General features: G+C 34.3%; 2 protein-coding genes across 2 annotated transcripts; one reads left to right on the top strand and one right to left on the bottom strand.

The window, feature by feature from the left end:
• Positions 1-4,254: 4,254 nt before the first annotated feature.
• LOC128208576 (17-beta-hydroxysteroid dehydrogenase type 6-like) lies at positions 4,255-8,188 on the bottom strand. Its single transcript, XM_052912131.1, has 5 exons — positions 7,899-8,188; positions 7,208-7,469; positions 5,817-5,980; positions 4,954-5,059; positions 4,255-4,345 (listed from the first exon to the last, which is right to left on the bottom strand). The coding sequence occupies exons 1-5, from the start codon at positions 8,182-8,184 to the stop codon at positions 4,255-4,257; spliced, it is 909 nt and encodes a 302-aa protein (XP_052768091.1). The 5' UTR covers positions 8,185-8,188.
• Positions 8,189-15,946: 7,758 nt separating this feature from the next.
• LOC128208575 (uncharacterized) lies at positions 15,947-17,716 on the top strand. The gene is made up of 3 exons (XM_052912130.1): positions 15,947-15,996; positions 16,536-16,635; positions 17,270-17,716. Exons 1-3 carry the CDS (start codon positions 15,947-15,949, stop codon positions 17,714-17,716), a joined length of 597 nt encoding a protein of 198 aa, XP_052768090.1.
• Positions 17,717-23,351: the final 5,635 nt, after the last annotated feature.

Raw genomic sequence — 23,351 nt, 5'->3', positions numbered from 1 at the left:
TTTCAAATGAGCTTTTTTTATTTTTGCCGACCAATCATGAATGAAAATTCTTTACCTAATGTGTAAATTAAAAGTATTGGAAAAATGATATATCGACAGTTTTATCAATTTGGCAAAGGTCATATTAACTTAGAGAATACTTTTATGTCGCCCTCTGCATTAGTAAGGAACATGTTTATAATATGCGCACCAACGTCTGTATGAATCTTATCACCATTTGTAGCAGATTTCTATCTTGTTTTATATATATCAAGAATTTCAGCTCTTTTTTTCCATTTCCATATAATTTCATGGCAACAAAATAACGAGTTTAATAGCTCACATTTTTACGGCATAAACCGATATGCTGTAAGAACAATTTAGGAACACACATGATTGAGCTGATAAAACATTACAAAAACACACCATTTCTTTCGCATAACCAAATAATAAAATTAAAATATAAGATTCATTTTTCCTACCCAATGGGTTTAATCTAATGTATTTCATGCTGTAATTATTTACAACAAAAACGGCAGAGAAATGTCAGTAGACATATACAACACATGTATATATTGCCAATTATTAATTTACTTGTACCATTTCAGGGAAATTGTGAAATATCATTTTTAATTTCACTGATATGTCTCTATAAACCACCGTAAAGCATATATTATGCCGCATTACTTGCCGCATATGCAAATACGTTGATGTTTTTTCTTTAGCAGAGTAGGTGTTTTTTAAGTTATATTTTATGTTATGTTGATAGCATAGGTCATACATTGGGACTTGAAAATAGAATATTGCTTGGAGTGCTGCATGGTGGGTGGAATGGGGATTTACTTACTTTTTTGTCAATAAACATACGCATTTAACAATAGTCGTACTGTGTGTGTAATTGACGCACCATGTCGAAGTCAAGTCATCATATCTTCTTATAAAACAGAAATCCAATGAATTATTTGATTAATCATCTGTTTGTATAATTGTATTGTTGAGATAATTTCCAACATGTGAGTAAATTACAAACCAACGTTTTAGATCTAGACAAAGCCGACAAAAAAGAAAATGCTGATTGGATGTCAGCAGGTGTGATAAAATGGCTTCTTTGACACAAAGGACATACAATTAGTTTCTATAATAAAGTAAGAGGGAAGCTCTGTAATGCAAACGCAGAGAGAGGATGAGTTTTAGGTTAATAACAAGTAATGGAAAGAAACCAAAACAATCCTTGTACATATTTGAATTTAATTGGTCGTCATTTGGATGTACGGCATTTTTTCATTTAATGTGATATGTTTTAATCAAATTAAACCTATTTCAGACACTTCAAGTCAGCAGTAAAATATTTGCTATCAACCGTACAATTATATTGAATCCTTTCTCGAGACACAGACCCTTGTCTCGCATAAAAGTAAACCCTTTTAACAAAGGCTGTGTCATTATCAGCTTGTGTTGTGTTGCTGGCATTTTCAACTGATTTTCTCAGACATAGCACCAAGTGAGTAAGAAACGCTGGACTTTGTCAACGACTTTTTTTTATTATATTCTTTAACTTTAATTCAATTTGATTACTTATTTCGAGAATGACTGTTATATTTTTCCTCATAAAATGATGTGTCAAAACACTTCAATTTGTTTCTAATTAAGTTTATTAAAAAGTGTTTCAAATACATATAATTTAACCTGTTGACAAATAAATTACTAACTTTGACCATAAATGGTTATCCAAGAGACTTAACATACATGAGGACAAAAGTTTTGCAAGGTTTTAAATACTAAAAGTCTTGGTATCAAGGGACATAATAGCATGAAATACTAGCGCGTAGTTGACTGTACGCAAATACGAAGTTACTTAAAGAATTTTTGACAGGTTGAAGTTTTTGTCATACCAGAAAAAAACAAAGGGGGGAGGGGGTTAGGAGTTACTATTCTGTCTGTCATAATAGCAAGTAATGTCTGTGTTATCCCAAATTTACCCCGAAATATAACTGTATAACTGCAAGAATATTTTTTGAAGCAGACCATTTTAAAGAGAATAAAGTAACAGACGTGTTTATGCAATTCGACCGTTCTAAGCGAAATCAAGAGCTGTGTTATTATAAATTACCTTAAATAAGATGCTGTATCTGTCAAAAAATCATTTGTTCGTAGTGCGAGTAGTTGAACAATTGTTTAAATGACGTATGAATGAAGAGACAACGATCTAAAACACGTAATTCATAATTCATATTTGCAAATTGGAAACACATCATGTGCTTAAACCGATTTATCTGACAAGTTAAAGTCGTATATTGTATAAAAATATCAAGAGTTTTATTGGTTGATGCTAAACTATTCAAACCTACATGTGAAGAGAAATAGCGTTCAAAATTGCACGTAATATGTACGATGTGGCAATAAATTTATAATAGCAATAGATAAACTATAAACATGTGAAACACTTGTATCCTGTCTCTCCTTGGACCCCAGAAGGGTAGTTTCGCGGGATTTCAAGAAACTATTCGAGGCATCTAACTGTTCAGAAGTTTCTAACCAATCCTTTAAAGGGAATTGTTCAGGCCATCAATAAACTATTAACATGTGAAACACTAATATTTATATCGTATCTTCCCTGGGACTAAACTGGAAAGATTAGCGGGAGTTCAAAAAACTATTTCGAGGCATCTTACTGTTCAGAAGTAAATTACATTCCAATCCTTTAAGTCAAATTGTTCAGGCCGGCCATAATTTGGCTGAAGTTGTTTTCGTAGAGATGAAATTATATTTATAGAATATATTTACTTTGTAGTGTATTTAAATTAAACGATCGGACGGTTCTAATGTGCCTGTCAGTATTTCGCTCTTTCTTTTTTAGAATCACGTTTAAATAGCTGAGCATAACTTATATGAAAAGAATTTATCTAGAGAAAAACATCATGGCGATAAATCACTAGATGTTTAACAGGAATATCAAGATGGTTAATATATTGCATATTTATTATTAGTGAGCAGAATATATTTGATATTGTCCAAATTGTAGCTTTAACGTAGGCACCAGTTCATAAATTGCAAAAAAAATACTTTGGATATTTTCCCCATTGCACGACAAAATCTGAAGAATAGTGTTTTTAAAAAAGAATACTGTAACTGTGAAAATTATAACGGCCCTGAATATTGAAAATTTTGATTTTTAATACCAACTTTTCCTTCGAATAGATGAAGGTTACACGTTTCTATAACAATTTCCTATATGTTTCTCAATCTCCTACGCAGTAATGCAGTAATCTCCCTTTGCGAGCAGAGACAAACAGAGTTTTGGAAAACTAACATAACATTAAGCTTAATTATTTGTTTTTGCAAGTGTTATTTAAAAGAATAAATTTCAGGTTTTCCCCTCATAATAATAGTCTTTTTATGTCCGTTAAAGTCACTCATTACAGTAAAGTGTGTTCACAAAACAAAATAAATTACTACAGTATTATCGAAAATAATGTCTTTCGAACATATGTATACTTAACATGTGATCATTAAAGTAAATAATGCTCTCAATGTTTTCTTTTATTTTTATTTTTTTATTTTTTTTATTTATTTTTTTTTTTTTTTTTTTTTTTTTTTTTGGGGGGGGGGGTGATGTTGCATGTTATTTTTTCAATTAGTTTTAATGCGCCGACTTGATGCTATTCAAGAACAATTTGAAATGCTAAATGCAATGCTAAAACAATTCTTGTTTATTTAATCTGAGATTCTCATTGTCAAGACAAGCCAATGAGCATTACACATACACTTATCAATGCTGACGCCACCGACAGCAAAAAAATTGCAAAATAAAATCCACCAACACATGACATCACGTGTATCACAATCTCGTTTGAAGATATTCAAATTTCAGACTCAATTAATTGTTTCGATATTTGACCACATACCACTTGAACAAGTCCCTTTAAATTTCCAGCCTGACTTGATTCAGTTTTAACTGATCTTACCAAGATGGTTACCCAACTTTAACTAATATCGATAGTTGTATATACATGTATGTATAATGTGCTCGTTGTCGTCTGCCGTTTGTATTTTTCTCCTTTAGGGTTTGTTTGGGTTTGATAACTGTGTCATTAATTAGATTATTGGTTAAATTGTAGGCTACCAGGCATGTCACTGTCATTCCCAGTGTTTTATTACATTCACTCCAAAACACATAAATGCACCGAGTTGTCATGAAATGCACCAAGTTGTCATCAACGAAAATGAAGAAACCATATTTTGTTTTTATACTTTCATCTTTATCAATACATTGTTCTACAATCTCGTTATAACAAAATCACTTATAGGCTCAGGCAGCATCCATAAAGGCTGGAAAATATACTTGGCATCAAACCCTATCACATACCTGCAATGGATGAAAAAGTCACATTATTCACTCATGTTTACCGATTGTTTACATTCGTGTTAATGATAACAATATCATTAACGCCAATATTTGAATATGTGCTCACGTAACTAAATGTGTGAAATATTTGATTGGTTCCAATATATCTTATTATTGAAATAATCATACAAAGTATGCAAGGTATCAAAATATAGGATTGGACAGGAAGATGGGAAATAACTTATGAAAGTTCATTTTCAATACTTGATTATGCACTCACGTATCTAAAAATGATGACGTTAACATTATTTTTAACTTTAACAAAGTTCTGAGCAATCGGCACACTTAATATTTTTACGCGATTTCGATTAATAGCGAGCCAAAAGTGGTACAGGTCGTTAAAAAGACCTCATATAATACTCATCATTGTGATGTGTATATATTTTCGTAGTTTTTAATGTTATGGACTAATACAGCTGCATTGGCATTAATTTGAAAACAGCGACTTATTCACATAGTTCTTAAATACAATATAGCATCAAAAAAAAATCTTAGAGTTTTTGAATACAGATATTAAGTAATGCCATCTATATACGTGAATTAAAGTAATGGCAAGCTATCAGTTTCACCTATATTTCGGATATTTTGCAGTTATAGCATGTTCATAGGCGTCCACAACTTCCTCGGGATGGTTTGAGGCCATCCGGCCGACGAAGGACTGAAATCGTGCCATCACTGAAATCGAGATCTACTATTAGATTATTAAGCATGCAAACTGCAGGGACAAGACCATCGGCGAAAACAACAACAATACTCTTTTAGAGTGGCAGATGTATCAAAAAGAAATAAGACAAAATACAAAGTAGAAAAAACGCCTGATAAGACAACACCCCCACCGGTATGTTCCATTTCTATAGCATGATATTCTGAAAAATGCTTTGACTTATTATATTTCCCACTGAAATTTATTCTCCAAAATTAAAAATCTTACATTGATAAAATGACGATATGAGGATGGCTGTATAATCCTTGTTCTTGTATCGTTATGTGGACTGTTTGGTATTTCAAAGGATATTGGTTAACAGGATAATACTTAACTTTAAGACTACTTGGCGTGTCCCAGTGGTTTCTATTGTTTGATTATTAGGCATAGTAGTTTTCATCAATTAGGTCTAACTCTCAGAAACGTTTACTTTGTTAGATCAGTTCCTTTCATGCTTTATGCTCCATAAATTATGCTCGCATAAATAGATAACGCTGATAAAAATATCCAGAGACGGTGAGTAATTACATAATATGTGTTCAAAAACTCAAAAAAGTTCATAACGATCTGACATAATTGAAAGTTTGGTTAAACGACATAGTCATGCGTGAATCCAATTACTTGAAAAAGGCAAAAACAAATGGATACGACAAAAATACGATTTCCTGAGCAGGAAAAGGCAACATTCTTCCGCGCAACCTACCCATTATGGACAAAAGTGAAACATACTGATATTTTTAATGTCATGCGGAAGTTCATCTCGTACAGCTTTTGGGAGGCTCTCAATTTTCTCATGGATCCGTTTTCTGTGCGTTGCTCGATCCAGAAGATCTGTCTCGAAATGTCCAGGCTCAAGAATATGTACGGTCACGGCTTTGTTGAACAAATCACGCCTGGGAATAAAAGTTAACATTATGGTGATAAGGCCTAGAACACGTCTACCCAGAATTATTCAATGTTTAAAAAACATTAATTTGATAAGTGTACTGGGCCAAACTAGGAATATATAATATATCAGCTTTGGGTCTTCTCTCGAGAGATCACACTATGCAGCCGTATTCTTTCAATTATTTACAAAATCCAAATAGCGGTAATCATCTGGTTGTTTCAGTGACCATTCGTAAAATATATATGCTTAATATCTTTTTAATGGTAGCTGTCAGAAATACGAAATATAAATATATATTTGTTCCAGGCATTTTCAACATGTTTGTCCAATATGGACGTTATGACCTTATCAATAATGTATTAGTAAATCCGTCTTAATTTCGAGGTCAGTTGACGTGAAAAAGACACGTTCAACAATAAGTGTATTCCCAGTAGAGAAATGAGTAATGACAGACACGGAATTCGCTTTTTCAGTGCACTACAACCAGTCATTTCTCCACGTCTAATGTATATGATATATGTGATAGGATTATCTATAGGCACATTAATGATAATACATAAGGTAATGCTGAAATATGGTGAGGCAGAAGTCATACTGAACGAGTCATTTGCTTGCCAGGTATCTGACAAAATCATCCATATTATCAGCAAATGTGCAGCGATGATTCAATATATATGTTTGTATTGACATTGAGTGTTATGTTATTTAACTATGGCAGAGAACCATGGGGTAAATAGGAAGTTCGTACATTGTTCGTAAACCGTTTTTATTATTATGTCTCATTACTATAAAACTTAAAATACACATTAATTAAAAATTTATTATCAGCGTTCAGTTGAAATACAAATGCATTTTTGATTATTTGCTGAACTTTCATTCAGTGTCAATAAAAACGTGCATCGGCAAACCCGGAGTACGTCAAAAATTATTAATTTTTCTAACTTTCTTAAATTGATCACTATCGCATTTGCATGCATTTTCGTTTGCGTACGACTCAAAACATTTCAATATTTCAAATACATTATGTCAACGGGCGACGTCGAGATAAGGACAGCCATTGAATTGGGTGTGGGTAAAGACAAGACACCAAGTTAAACCTCTTGAATAGGATGAGATTTTGTCATTTTTTATCGTTCGTGCTTATCATTTAAGTACATTTCGAACTCTTACAAAATCTTCAAGGTCGCGAAGGTGATCGAAACAAGTTTATACATACATTTTCCACACTTACCTTAAACAATCCGAAAAAGCTTCTACACCGTATTTTGAAACACTGTATGGAGCATTGTGAAATGCAATACGTCCTTTCATACTAGCAATATTTACTATTCGTCCTTTTCCCTTTAATACAAACGGAAGGAAGGCATTGGTAACCATGGCAACTCCAAAGAAGTTGACTGAAAGCACATCTTCGTAGTCCTTTCTCGTCTGCCAGACTGTTGGGCCAATTCCTGTGCCCATTAATCCAGCATTATTCACTAATGCTAATAAACCTAGATTTGAAAAAGTTCACTAAAGCGATTAAATGGTATAATTAATATACATTTGTATAAAAAGTCTCTGGAAATGTCTAGTAAGTTAGTTTCCGTTGAAGATATTTCTTAAGATTTCATATTTGACAAAAAAAAAAAAAAGGAAACGATTTGTTTAAAATTGATATTGATTTTACATATAAATAAATATATAAAGCATGATTGGTAGAGTATGCGTTTTAACTGTTCAATTCAATGCAAACCTCAAGTAACCTATATTGTATACGGTTTTCTTTTGAAGATTTGTCTTGTGAATTTATATCGTTATGATGCCTTCTACATGGTAAATGCAACAGTTCATTGAAAACCTAGGTGAAATACTAAGATAAACACTCGTCTTACACCTGAAGAAAGATCTAAATCGAGAGTCGAAAATACGTTAATACTTACCGGTCTGATCTCCAATTGTTGCGCTTACTAATTCCACTGCCTCAGCAATGCTTTCTTCATTTGTGACGTCAAGTCTAATAGCCATTGCTTTTTTGCTTAAAGCATTACCAAGCTCAAATATTGATGATTCTTTAAGACATCCAGCAAGTACGTGCATACCAATTGCGTCTAGCCTTTTTGCAAGTAAATATCCGAAACCCGAATCACATCCGGTAATAAGTACATATTTGTCTTTTGAAATTATTTTTAAGCTGTAAATATAACGTTTCAATAAATGGTACATCATGCAAAGAATGACCACTAAACATATCATGGTGTAACCATCCATAATCGACACGGAGTGTGCAAGTTTATAAAACTGAATGTCCACTCTAATATATGGCAGTAAATATTATTCATTGAGTAAAAACCACTGATAAGAGTATAGGTTACAGTATGCTATATCACAGCTGATAAGTGTATTCATAGAAACAAACCTAAATGTAGTATACCATATAGGTTTACATATTAATAGTTTTCACATATAATTATTTATATAATCACATAAATACGAGTGCATTTCAACGATGTTGGGTGTACATCACGTAATTATTTTTACGTAACGGTAAATATCCCCCCTTGTTCCAAGAAATTTCAACCATCCCTATACAAATATGAATCTGAAAAATGCTTTATATCAAACTTATGACTGTTCATTCTCTGACTACAGTTTTGTTGTGTCTGACCAATATATTGCTTTTTTATCAATGGACACAGCGTATAGCCTATGACTTACAAACAAGATAATATACACATATATTTCATCAGAGCCTTGCGGCAAGTATGCGGTAAGATATAATCTTTGCACTTTTGCCTTTTACAGCGAAACTATGTATCCATTTGACTTGATTTAGAAGAAAAGCATATCTCCGGGATACTTGTCTTTTAGAAGACATATACGGTGCAATCGAAACTATAGGGACACGCACATCAACTCCAACATACCGAGACCACAAATTCATTGAATACAATTGTTAGTTCAAATAATTTTTCATCGGCTGAGCACCGGAATTTATCTTTGACCGAGTGACGTATCAATTATCGGTGTTCGTGCGTTTTACGTTTATCTTTCCCTATATGATAGATCATGCATTTAAGTGTCTTAAATTTTACTGAAAGGTATGGATGTGTAGTGCGAAAGAGTAATTTTATTGAAAAAAAATATGTACTTTCCTTTACCCAACATATGATGAACTAATGGTTAAGTTGATATTTCCGTCTCATAACATTTAACTAAACTTAGATATATAAAACAGTTTTTCAAGATTGAAACGTTTTAGTTCGTTCCTATTATATGAAGTTGTTGCAAATTCATTACAAAATAAGTTCACGTTTAATGAAGCGGCAACATTAATTAAGTTCGTCGTTTATTAGATTTATTACAATTAGAAACATACTGCCAAAATGAGTAGGACACAATTTGCTAAATTTTCTTTAAACTAGTGAATATTGTTATTAACGTTTTCTCTAACTGTAGACCTGTAAATCATAAGAGAATGTAGACGTAATGTAAAATGTCCGACAGCTAATTCAGTGACCTTTCATTTGTTAAGAAGCTGCTATGGACAGACCATTAAAGCAAGGAAAATGAGCCCAGCCCCATGGGAACCAGCTCGTCATTTCCTTGTTTAGTGACTTGAAAAGACTAATTAACATATTTGTAATAGAGGTCATTTTGATGGTTTCAGTATAGAGTGTAAGTAATACGGTGGATGGAAGGACAAAATGGTCAACATTCCTATGAACGTTTTGATTACTTCAATGCTGTTCTTGGGAAAAAAAATGTGGGAACACTGTCTTTCATTTGCTATATGTCAGAAAGCCGTGCCTATGCCTTAAAGCCGCACTCTCAGAGATTTTCTGTTTTTACATTTTTTTTTGTCTTGGTATGAGCATCTGCATCGAATTTGCAAACCAGTCTATTAAAGTGACACTCTTATTCAAAATAAATCCATACCCTTGTAAAACAAACACAAAAATTGACTGATTAACCTTTTACTACTTACTTAATAATACATTTATAGAAAATATTAATTACTGATAACAATATTGTAACCGTGTATTTAATAACTGAAAGCGCAAAAATATTAAATGATTGGTGAATGCTAAAAGATTTACTGCGATTTACTATTGTCCCATAATGTAGAAATACCGTGTTTTATGCAAATTTCTTTCAAAATAAAAATGATATCCTTCATAAAAACTATTGTTTTTGACATTTATTAATTATTTTTGGTATATCAAAGCAATTGTATTAATTGTTGTAAATTTTATTTGGGAGTAAGGGTGCATCTTTAAGACTGCTGACAAAAGATCAGATCGCAGATTTTCATATTTCCGTTCCAAAATTAATGTTTTAGGTAAAAAAAAACGTTACAAACGTTACTAACGCTTTAAGAAAAATGTATTAAATATCAATTTTTGAAATAAAATATAAAAATCTGCAATCTAATGTTTGTAAGCAGTCTCTTATGACTTGTTTACATTTATTTTCGCATAAATTGGTTCGTTCAAAGACAAAAAATAAAAAAATCCCTGAGTAGCCCTGTACTTTTACCGTCTCCGTGGCCTAATGGTTAAGGCGTCCGCCTACGGAGCGGGAGGTCGTGGATTCGATCCCGGGCCGCGTCAATCTGGAAGACGTTAAAAGCTGGTACAAGTAGCACCCTTGCCTGGCGCTCGGCATTTAAAGGGTAGTGCTTGGAAAGGTGGTGTTCTTAGTACTGGTTTAACCAAGGAAAGTTGTATCCCGTGTATCGGTGCTTTACACCGAGCACGTTAAAGATCCAAGAGGTCTCTTCGCAAAGAGCTAGGGTATCGCACCCGGATCTCTTGTATCTCACTCTGTTTCTTCAAGTCTTCCAATGCCTGGATTTGGTTGCGAATTGCTGTCACTTCTATCTCATGTCACTTATGGCATTTAAACACAATTGAGGTCGTGATGGCGTCACGGCGGGGTCAAGCCATAGTGCAGCCAATGGGCACGGGCAGACCTTAATAAACTCAAATAAACAAACAAAAAATAAAATACAAAGATATCAAAACGTTCAATCTGTGAGAGTGCAGCTTTAATGCTAAGCTGTTTGTTGATACATCTAATTTTATCATCTATACACTGCATTTTTTATTTGGAAAACTTTGTTAGTTGCTATTTCAATTGATAGAGTGAAATTTGTTTGATAGCTTACAGTGGCCACATTAACAAGTGCAATATGCTCCGGGCTGAATCCTATTACGCCTTCCGTTTAAGTCATTCCCATGATTCCGCTTGTTTCATTCAACTTGGCTAGAATGTTTTGCTAGGCATGTCTAATCACAATAATTTTATATAATTTTAAATGGTGTTGTTCATAATGTTTTTCATTAACTACTATTATCACCACCACACCCGACATATTAACTACTATTTTTAACTTCTGCAGGAGGCGTACTTTTTATATGATTACGTTTCTAAATCTTTTTATTCTAAACGTATTTCTAAACGTGCCATTTTCATTTTATTTTCATGTTGTTTTCGTTTTGTTTTTTCTGTTGATTTTGTTGTTGATGTTGTTTGATTTTTGTAGTTTATGTCTGTATTATCTTTACAATTCCAAAGGCTCACAGATCCTGCTGTTTTTGGTTTTCTTTTAAAATGGCTAGCTTCTTGATATTACTGCTTGTGACAGTTTTTGTTAAAGCTGAAATGTCTGAAAGCCAATGGTTAACCAGTTTGTCGTAAAATCACACGGAATGCTCTAATAGATAATGAGTGTCGCCGAGAGAAAAAATGTCTCTCTATGTCTTGAAAATAGTATAAATGCATTAAATGTCCATTTGATATCTGTAAAGCTAAATCGAGAAAAAAATAAGGAACGTGTCACATTCATGCTATTACGCTCGCTCTCAACTTTGAATACGCATAATTTAAAGTGCAATGCTTCAATGCAACTATCCACATTTACGGTTTATATGTATACCATTTTATGCAGTTTCTATAGTAGCATCCATAATATATTTATATATAACTTATTTGTTTGTTTACACGACCATGAATTCATAATCAAACCGCTTGTTTAAACCCTGAAAAAATGTCGCTAATACCAGGAGTATGTTCATACTTTGGTTTTCTCTGACATACTGTAGGTATTGTTATAGGAAGACATGGATTGGCCTGATTAGAAGAAAAATAATCATGTTTGAAGTATGTAAACTCCTGGATATTTAACTATATTAGATACTTTAGTTTTGGAAAAAAATACTAATAAAACTGGAATATCGGAAACGAGCTCTTTAGATCTCTGATTATTTAAAAGTTGGGGAATTTTATTTCACCGATAGCGATTTTCCCTAAACGTAAGAAAGTGTAAACACAAGGAGTAAAATGCTAAAACTATAATGCACATTGTTTTCGGACTTGATTGTTTTTGGTGCAACACGGTCCTGGTTTCTGGTTTTTGGTGCAACACGGTCCTGGTTTTTGGTGCAACACGGTCCTGGTTTTTGGTGCAACACGGTCCTGGTTTCTCCTTCCTTGCATGAGACCTACTTAACAGAAAACGTCATTTCGGGTCGTGCTAAAGTGCTGACCAAGTAGCTGACGATATAGAAATAGATGGATACCGCTGACCAAGAGCTGGCCATAAAGATAAAGATGGATGTTCTTGCTGGTGAAATGAAAGTAGTATGGAAGTATGAAGAGTTAATTTATGTTTCATCGTGTACTATTACTGTGTTCAATATCAATTTTACAATGATATTTTTTTAATTTGATATTTTTATATTTTATGAGAGCGTTTTGTTGCAAGCCACATGCAAACTGACTTACTACCTTTAGGGTCGATTATGATAGTCTAAACAAATGTTCCCAAAGACTTATCTCCTGTTGGTCATATATATTGACACCCTGCAGTAATTCTTATAATACAGCACATGTCGTTTCGTAAGCGTTTTAGGGATAAAAACATTTCTGCATTGAAAAATAGCACGTATTTTATTAAACATTGCAATACTCGGTATTGTGCACGGTCATAATATTCCTGTCAAAAAGCTGCACTGACTCACAATAACAATAATTAAACAAAACAAAATCTCAATTTTACTTCGACAATTTAAAACCATTCGGACACTAGTCATCCCGCTGGTTTACCTCGGCTGAGTATCTTTTTTTACAGATACTTCTTGTTTAATATATTTTTGTAATGACAAATGATGATTATGTTTTAAGTAAATTTACATTTTGGCATTCTTTACTTTAAAACTATAACCGAACACAACCGAAGTGCTATCAATAACCTAAAAAATTGCTTCCAAGGTTTCTTGTTTATGCCAAGTAAACATAAATGCATTAAAACCCGAAAAGTAAGACTTCCCATCAAACATCCATTAACTAAGATACCTTTCAAATACATAGAAGTGTGACAATTGCTTTCGTCGTTAAAAGAAAAGAGTTTATGTAAGAGAGTTCTCTATTTTTTTCTTTCATTTGTACGGTTTTCTTATAATGAACATGGCGATTTGGGTTAACCTTGCATTTCTGATTAAACTATTTTGATGTTGATGGAAATTGTTCTTCTATTTTGGTACAATGTCAAAACTACAAGTGCCTATGATTGTTATCCCATAAAAGTTGTTTTGTTACATGAAATGTTTACAAGTAGTTTTATTTATTTTGACTATGGCAACTACTTACTGGGGTTTTCTGTCCTAATCAGTAAACATACAGCGTTAAAGATAATACTGCTCCAAACTTGCTAGGTGTCATAACTTCTTCCAAGTTTGTTGAAATAATTGACAGGCACTCCAGACCCCAGACCCATTTGTACGTTTCAAGACACATGATTAAAAGAATAAAAACTTATAATACAAGTCCAAACTAAGCATTCCTTAACTTGTCATTGCTGTTGTTGATTTTTGTTATTGTTTTTTTTTTTTTTGATGTTGTTACCATTTAGTTTCGTTTTGCTAATTCATGTAAACAGTAAGAGCATTTATGGATCTGTTGATGTTTTTTATATAGTCTACGTTTTGAAATCAATAATGAATTTACTGTCTTTTTATACTGATATGTCATACAAGGACATTGATCATAATTATCTTAATAACATTTATGCTATCAATTAAGTTGACATTTACCTTTTGACAAAAGATTAATTTCTTCCGACAAAGTAGGTCTGACGTTTTTTGACGTAAAAACAACATCCTGAATTTCAAAATTTAGTTGCTTATTCTCAAAACCAAATTATACTCTAGAGATATTCAATGATCGGTGTAGAGAAAGGGGAAATCAACTTTATAAGCATCACTATATATGGTTTAAGAAACTAAAACCTGCACATGTGTTATATTATTCTATCAAATTTAAACACATTTTTGACAATGTGAGCGAGGTAACAATGCAGTAGATTTAATCAAATACGTCGGTTTATCCACGGGCACAGATCATGTGATCACCAACTTGGATTCCCTACTAGAAATGCTTTATGGCATTATTATTTAAAAAATGCACTGACTGAAAATATATATTTAAAAAGATATTCGTGGTCCGATAAATGCAATGCATTATGAGTTGTTGGTATTTATATTTTGAAGCGTAGCGTGTGTCTATAATACTGTTTTGCATCAAAGGTCAACTTAAATGTGTATATGCAAACTTTAAAGAACATTTTATATCACTCTTTTAAGCAGTCATAGCCTTTCAGTGAATATACCCATTAAGATGCCAAACAAAAACACATAAACCTGACATTTACTGTATGTATATCATTCTCTATAATTATATAAGTATTTTCTGCGCGACACACATATGTATTAGTGCATTCCGTGTCAGTTAACGACATTTGACTTTATACCTTTAGGCTCTAGTCTGAATGTCCAAAACAAAACGTTTGAAATGCATATTATACGCGAATATAGAAATATACGAACAACATTGGGTCAATTGAATGATTTAAAAAAAAACGGTACTGTTAACGAGATTAGACTATCTGCGTTGCAAACTATTATGTTTGTGCTTTTACATTTGGCTCTTAACACATTTACCATAAAGTTGCCTTTTATGGTGAACTTAATGGGGCTTGCTGATGTTTAGGTTGTATTATGAATGTTTAAACAGTCAGCGACCAACAGTTATATTGGTAATAAACTGGTAGAAATTTATTACTACACATTTCTCATTTGGTCCACAAATTAGTGCATGCACTTCCAGGCATAATGAAATCTCTGTGACAGTGTTTGCCTCGTTTGTACAAGCCTGCCTCATCAGTTGTTGTTCATTCTAACGATTGGTCTGCTGCTGCACACTCTTCAAAGGTTGTTATGTTGTTTTGACGATTTTCTTTCCTTCATAAATCTTTTTAAGTGGTCACTTTTTCAACTCCCGATGAATTATCTCAACTTTGGTTTCAGCTATATCCGACTGGTAAAAGATCCCGCGTACCACAGCTCTTTGTTTCATCTTCTTCAGGTATAAGAGCGGAACGGGCATACGTGTAGTGATTGCAGGCACGCTCTACCTGTAATTATCCTTGACCGAATTGTTAGTATATCGTCTTAACACATTTTATTGCAAAGATGACAACTCGGTTGGAAAGTAATAAAATAACGGAAACCAAAGCAAGAAGCTCAGCAATCAACAATTTCAAGATGATTTTGTTAAGACAGTACAAGAATCAAATCATAACAGACACTAAATGAAAGGACACACAATGACACACCAATTTAATTTGCGATAAAACATGACTTCTATTGAAATACAAGGCAGCTGTTTTCAGGACTACTACTTTAAGTACTACAATACTCTAAATAAGGTGCCATTTTAATTGAAATTGAATGCGCTTTTTAAAATAAAGATAAAGTTATTTTAATTATTCTGTTTTAAAATTGTAAAAATAATATTCATCATTTGCTGATTGCTATGGAAGCCTTGGAGGGCCACTTTTGAGTTTCGACTTACGGGTACTTTTGACTTTTGACTTTTGACTTTCGACTTTCGACTTATGACTTATGACTTTTGACTTTTGACTAAGGCTATGCATTATACACGTGCTCCAGAAGCTGAAGGGAACTACGTTGATTTCAGGTATGTAACCCCTATTTTAAACGTTTTCTCTGGCACATACACTGTGAATTAAAATGATTTTAATTATTCTTGCTCAAATACTTAATATCGCATATATTTAATTGTGGGTTGTGACGGAGGATTTTGTGTGTGTGTGTGTGTGTGTGTGTGAGAATGAGTTCAGTAATCTGTTGACTATGTTGTTAATGTTTTCATGTTTTTAGTGGTTATACATGTTCTATCTTTCTCAACACAAACCCTGATCTGACAAGTTATATCACTTTTAAGACGCTCACAGAGCCAGTATTAAACATGTATAGCTAGGTAAGAAATAGACTGCATTTTTACCGGGCAAACACAGAACCAGCATTAAACATGTATAGGTAGGTAACTTTACCAAGCAAGCACAGAGCCAGTTTTAAAAATGTTTAGCTAGGTAAGAAATATACCATTAATGAGTACTTCCTTTTTGAAGACATATGGAGTACTTTGGACTCAATAGTGTTACCTATGTTGTACAATGTAGAGAATAATATCATATATATAAACATGTTTTTCAGACACAACTACTCGACTGAAAAATATGAAGATGACAACTTGGATAGTGTTCTGTGTCTGTTTCATAATACTGCTCGGTATTGCCCAAGCTACTGTGCCAAGGTACCTACCACCAACATCTATAACAGACAAAACTCTGCTCACAGTAGAGTACTTTCAGAAAGGCTTTAAGATCTATGAAATTGTTGTATTTTTACTGACACGACATGGCATTATAACGTCATTGAGGACAGTAAAGAGGATACTTAAACGCTTAAATTTGAAACGACGTAATATAATATATACACCTTTGGAGATTGTGTCTGATGTTATAAACAGAGAAATACAAACAAGTGGACAATGCATAGGTTACCGTACAATGTGGCGTCGGTTAATGCTGGATTACAACATGTACGTCAAAAGGGACGACGTCATGGAAATAATGAGAGCGCTGGATCCAGTTGGTGTAGAGCTGCGAAAAGCACATCGTCTCCGCCGGCGAGTATACTTTGCCAAAGGACCCAATTTTGTATGGCATATAGACGGTTACGACAAATTAAAGCCATATGGATTTTGTATTCATGGTGCGGTGGATGGGTTTAGTAGGAAAATAATATGGTTAGAGGTTTCGGACTCAAATAATGACCCACGCTTAATTGCAAGATACTTTTTAGATGCATTGAATGAGCATAAAAAAGTCCCTCGAATACTACGTTCTGATGGTGGCACGGAAAACTGCATTGCTTTACTTTTGCAGCAATACTTCCGGCACGATGCTACTGATCCGTTTGCTGGGGCTCGAAGCGTTGTAGTTGGAAAAAGCACATCGAACCAGCGCATTGAGAGGTGGTGGGGTACATTACGACAAAATGGAATACATTGGTGGATTAACTTTTTCAAAGACTTACGCGATACAGGGACGTTTAATGAGCTGGACGCAATACAATGTGAGAACTTAAAATTTTGCTTTATGGATCTCATACAAACCGAGTTAGACCGGATTGCACAGCAATGGAACGTTCATGAGATAAGGGAACAAACCAATTCTTCGGTTATTGGTGGAAAACCTGACACACTGTTCTTTATACCAGGTCTGTTTGAAACTCACGACTTCGGTAATGCAGCGAACTTGAATGACGTAAATGTTTGCAAAGACATGTATTCGCGTCCAAAAAGGCGATTAAAAATCAGAAAATTGTTCTAAACAAGAAAAGGTCTTTGAAAGTTCTACCATTTGACTTGCTTATATAGTTGTTTTAAGGCATAAATAAAGCTGTAACGTGTCTCAGAAACTGCTTATGCGGCTTCTTATATGGTAGGTGCACTGTAGTTACATTAACCCTTTACGCCATATATGCATTATACTCCTGTCTACGCCTGCTTTCTGGTCAGGATACATCTTGTTTGCAAATATGGAATATCATAGAAATTAAATCTTCAGATTCGGCTATGACAATAATATTCATTAGTTTATGTGCTACTATAAAGATATATTCAATTATATACTCATGGTAGGTGGAGACTTGCTTGAATATTCATATAATAAAGAGTTCAATCATAGTTGCCTCCATAAAAACGCATGCAGATCACTGCGAGTGCGCCGGGAATCGCATTTGTTCAGTCTGTGAATGAATTGGGTCAGTCTTTACTCCTTGAATATTCAAGAAAGACTCCGCCCACCATGACTATATAATTTAATATATCTCTATAATGGTACGTACTTGTTATAGCCAATTGTGATGAATTATTTCTAGGATATTGCATATTTGCAAACAGGATATAACCTGATTAGGCAGCCTCTGTAGGAGCGGCGTGATCTGGGTATACCCTGTTTGCAAATGAATAGAAATAGTACATATGGAGTAAAGGGTTAAGGTTAAAACAACAGTATGTCTAAGGCGAAAGTCTCGTGGTCCTTATCCTATATCACGAAAGAGTTCAACTCCTTTCATGCTAACCGCGGCCACAATAATGTAAAATAAGTATGTAAACAGTTTGGATCGATATCAGACGCCGTGTAATTCGGATTCTGATCAGGATTCAAGCTGCTTGATACTCGGCCAACAGTTCTTTTAAATTGGAAGCGAACTGGACGACGTTGAAGTAGACGAGATTACCAGATGACAAATAAGGGTCAAAGCAATTGTATGTATAGCAAAAGTCTCGTTTGAATTTGATTGGCTGTTTATGTCGTGGGAACGAGATAAAAAAAACACTTTCGTTTTCCCCCGAGTTAAAAAAGAAAATCGGGATCGTTTTCCCGAGGTTATTTTTAATTCGAGAAAAGAAAGTTCGTTTTCCAGAGTTATGTTTTTGGTATATCCCCCGCACAGTCCCCACCCACTCATTCTCCCATTCATTCCGTATGCAACTTGCATACGGAATGAACGGAATAATGAGTGGGTGGGGACTGTGCGGGGGATATTCCGATATATTGCCGGTATATCGTCAACCCCCCCTCGGGATGTCATTAAGTCCATTTCGTTTTCCCGAGGTTAATCTTTTAAAATATATTGCACATGTCACCTCAGTGCCACCGTAAAATCTAGATCACTAGGTCATTTAAAAAATTTAAAAAATGCTTATGAACACTAGCGGTTGTAAATATGATCCGATCTTCAACACACAGCATTTAAATCACACTCTTAAACTTCCAATACTACATTTACTTGGTACTTTATACACAAGTGAGTTATGAGTTGTGAGTTATGAGTTGTGACTTGTGAGTTACAACTTAAGATTTTATTCTTAAATGAACTAGAAATATCACTAAATTTGATTAATACCCCCCACAGCATCCTTAAGTAGATAAGGGCAAGGTTTAACAATAAACATAACAAATATAGAAAGGACAATAACTCCGTAATTAAGCAAATTAGAGTTATGGTTCTCAAGTACTGCACTTCCTCTCATCAAGGTCTATCTTCAGACGAAATTTCATCAAACTAGCAGCTTAAGTATAAGAGTTATGCTCCGGACAAAATCAAAAGACCAAAAACAACAAAGGGGAATAACTCCTTTAAAAGAGCAAGCATAGTGATGGTTCTTGTGCACTGCACTACCCCCTCATCAAGGTCTATCTACATATGAAGTTTCATCAACATAGCTACAGTAGTATTAAAGTTATGCTCCGGACAAACTTTTGTAGACCGACCGCCAGACCGACCGACCGACCGAAAGGGTGACTCCTATATACCCACCCCCCCCCCCCAAATTTCTATTGTGGGGGTATAAAAACTTTATTATGCCCCCTTCTGAAAAAAGTGGGGTATATTGCTTTGCACATGTCGGTCGGTCTGTCGGTCGGTCTGACCCCTATTTTTATTGGGTCAATAAGTCAAAGGTCAAGGTCATCAAGGTCATTTAATACTGTAATTCTGACCAAATGGTTTCCGATCAATAACTCGTCCATTCTTTCATCTCCAGTCATCATATTTGCTAGGGAGGTTCGTGGTAATGAGTAGAATACCCTTATTATATTTTGTAACAACTTTGTAAATAAACAAATTTGGTCAAGTTCAAACATTTCAAGAGAAAATTGGTTGTTTACAAAGTCGTTTTGTGCGATTCTAGGTTATATCAGTTTCTTTTACAAAATCTAACTCTCGTTGACTCTAGATAGTGTATCTGTCTTATATTATCTAGTGAGTTTTTTATTGATACCACTGGGGTGAGGTAGATGTCCTGCAACTGCCGGAAGCTATTGTTTTAGCTTGTCCGGTAGTAATTAGTCGTAATTGGAGGCTAACATTATGCAGATACCTTCCATTCAACATTGTCAGGTTGCAGAAACACTGTTTTGGATATTTACTATCGATATCGTAGAACTAGGCTGACAAATTAGAATAGACAGTTTAGGCCAGGGAATATAATTTTCGAATTATGACATAGCCCTTAAACCTACAGTCCTCATATTTGGTAGGGAGGTTCGGGATGATGAGTAGATGACTCCTATTTCTTTTGAGGTCAGTACGTCAAAGGTCAATGTCATCAAGGTCATTCATTACTGTAATTCTGACCAAATGATTTCCGATCAATAACTCATCCATCCTTACAGTCCTAATATTTGCTAGGGAGGTACTTGATGATGAGTAGATGGCCTCTATTTCTTTTGAGGTCAGTAGGTCAAAGGTGAAGGTCATTCAGTACTGTGATTTGATGGCAAGGCTTTTCATGTTTTATAGGTATATATTGCTTGTGACATGATATATGCAAACATACCAACTTTTTTGACCTGTGACCTTGACATTTGACCTACTTTTTATAAGTTTAATCTTGGCCATCTTTGACATACATTAGAAAAGAAATATCTGCTTTTAGGGGGGCATTTGTGTTTCACAAACTCTTGTTTAACTAATGTAACTCAATTGTTTCAAATTGCTACAATGAATTGTTTCAAATTGCTACAATGAATTTCACAAATTAATGGCATTTTGTACAAATGAACCCTTTCCACAACAGGCTTTATTTTAGATCATTTCATCATTGTCTCTACTTTTACAATTTTTAAAGTTAAGTTAAAACTTAAGTAATGATTTGAATTCAAGCATAGGCTCCATATAGTCAAATGCTTCATTTTCGAAAATCTGATATTTCAGAGGCGTCCAGAGGCGCTGGTGTTGAGGAAAGGATCAAATATACAAAACAATATACCTGTAAGCCAAAGAGTTTGAGTATTGCTAATGCAGACTTTGACAACATCTACAATAATGCCGATGACTTTGACTGCAGAACAACTTTTAAAAGCTCTCATGGAATAGTCTCAATAGTGTTCAAATGATTTCCAAAAGTAGGTATTTATACAGGTTGTCTCTAAGGTATGTTTGGATATAACTCGTAATAACTTTTATGAACTTTTAATGGTCCTTTTTATTTATCTGCAACAAACTAATGAACAAGTCTACTGTTGTATTTTGTATACATGTATTTTAACGATTTCTATGTATACATGTATTTTAACGATTTTAACGGTAACATTTCAAACACTGTATACCTGAATCAAAGGGCTCCTATAAGAGCCAACTGGTCTTGTTTTACACTGTGTGCAAATGTAACAAGTGCACTTTAAATCAGATCTATAATGTTAAAAGATATAACTTTGTGTAAACGGATTGTGTGAAACCTCATTTTAACAAATACCTGCCGTCATGAGAAAATGGACCCTTTTGTCTTTCTACTGAATAACATAAAGGTCACTTGTCTCAAACGTTAATTATCTTTAACACAAAACACAAAGATCTATATAAATCCTTACCAGTATTATGCGATATATGAGGTGTGTTAGGGAAAATAACCTCCAATATAATAGCCAAATGAGGCTACATGTACATAACTAATTGCACAGGGCATTCTAAACAATCGTCAATCTGATAAAGAGGGCCATGATGGTCCTGAGCTGCTCATCACATTTCTTTAAAGTTCATGTTTTAGCGCAACTACAAAGTCTAATGCTGTCGGTCTGTCCTCAATCTGGTATGATAAGCCCTTCTGAATAACAGCCTTCAGCTGCACTGAAAGGGTATGCTCCCTGTCTAAATTACTTAACCCATGTGGCATATCCTTTCTTTGCATTGCCCGGATTATAACCTGGACAGAGTCGTCATTTTCATCATCCTCACTGGTCAAGTCCCATATGGTTTTGGCAGTAAAGAGCTCAACTAATGAACAACAGAGGCTCCAAACATCTGCTTGTGTTCTGCCTCTCCTAGCTTGCAGAAGAATCTCTGGAGCTTGATAAGCTGGAGTTCCTGGCTGTGTCTCTCTGCGATCTGCAACTGTTTTGGTCATGGTATTCATTACCTTCACCTTAGACAATCCCATGTCACAAAGTTTTGCCGTTTCCAAATTTCTCGTCAGCAAAATGTTTTCAGGCTTAATGTCTCTGTGAATAACTATTGGATTATGATTATGTAAATATGCTACACCCTGACATACTTGCAATGCCACTGCATGTTTTTGAGGCACAGTAAATTCGTACTCATTGTCAGCAAAAAGCACATCATCCAAATTTGGACCTGCAATGAACTCTGTGAGAAGATAGAGACAGTCAGTATTGATTGAGTAACCCATCAGTAGAACAATGTTTGGATGCCTAAGATGACTGTTTGTGACAACTTCTTGCAACACTGACTGTTTCACAACTTTCATGCGTTTTATCTTAACTTTCTTCACTGCAATATCTGTTCCCAAATATTCACCTTTGTAAACCTCACCAAAACCACCCTCCCCTATTTTTTCCAATAATTTGAAGTCTCCAAACCTTACATTTAAGTTGTCAATATTAGCATCCAACTGTGTAAACCCTTTTTTAACTGGTGGTTGCTCTGCAACTAAATTATCAGAAGAACCCATACTCTTTCTTGAGTTTTTTCCAGTAAGCTTAGCTTTAATATCATTTTCATTTTCATCCTTGTCCAGTCTGGTTTCCACAGAATCCACAAATCCTGTTGAAATATCTAAGAATTCAGTTGTAACATCACCCAAAAAACTTGTTTCTGTAACTGTTGAAATAGCATATGAACATGTACACTCATTTTCGATCAAAATACTTGTTTCGGTAACTGTTGGTGCTTTGTTTACTGCTGCACCATATTTTTCACAGAAATAACCTGTTGAAACGGTGTTTGCATCTGAACCATCTTTTTCAAAGATTACACTTGTTGCAGGAATTGTCTGAACAGTCTTTGAACATTTGCCATCTTTTTCACAGATTACATCTACTTTAGGAATTGTCGAAATAGTATTTGTTCCTGTACCATTGTTTACACACATTGCACTTGTTTCAGGAATTGTTTCAGGAATTGTTGGAATAGCAGTTGCCCCTGTGCCATCTTTTTCAT

The sequence above is a fragment of the Mya arenaria genome, chromosome 11, assembly GCF_026914265.1.
Source record: "Mya arenaria isolate MELC-2E11 chromosome 11, ASM2691426v1".
Classification (NCBI taxonomy): Eukaryota; Metazoa; Mollusca; class Bivalvia; order Myida; family Myidae; genus Mya; species Mya arenaria.
The sequence above is the reverse complement of the archived record's forward strand: the minus strand, read 5'-3'. Positions and strand labels throughout refer to the sequence as shown.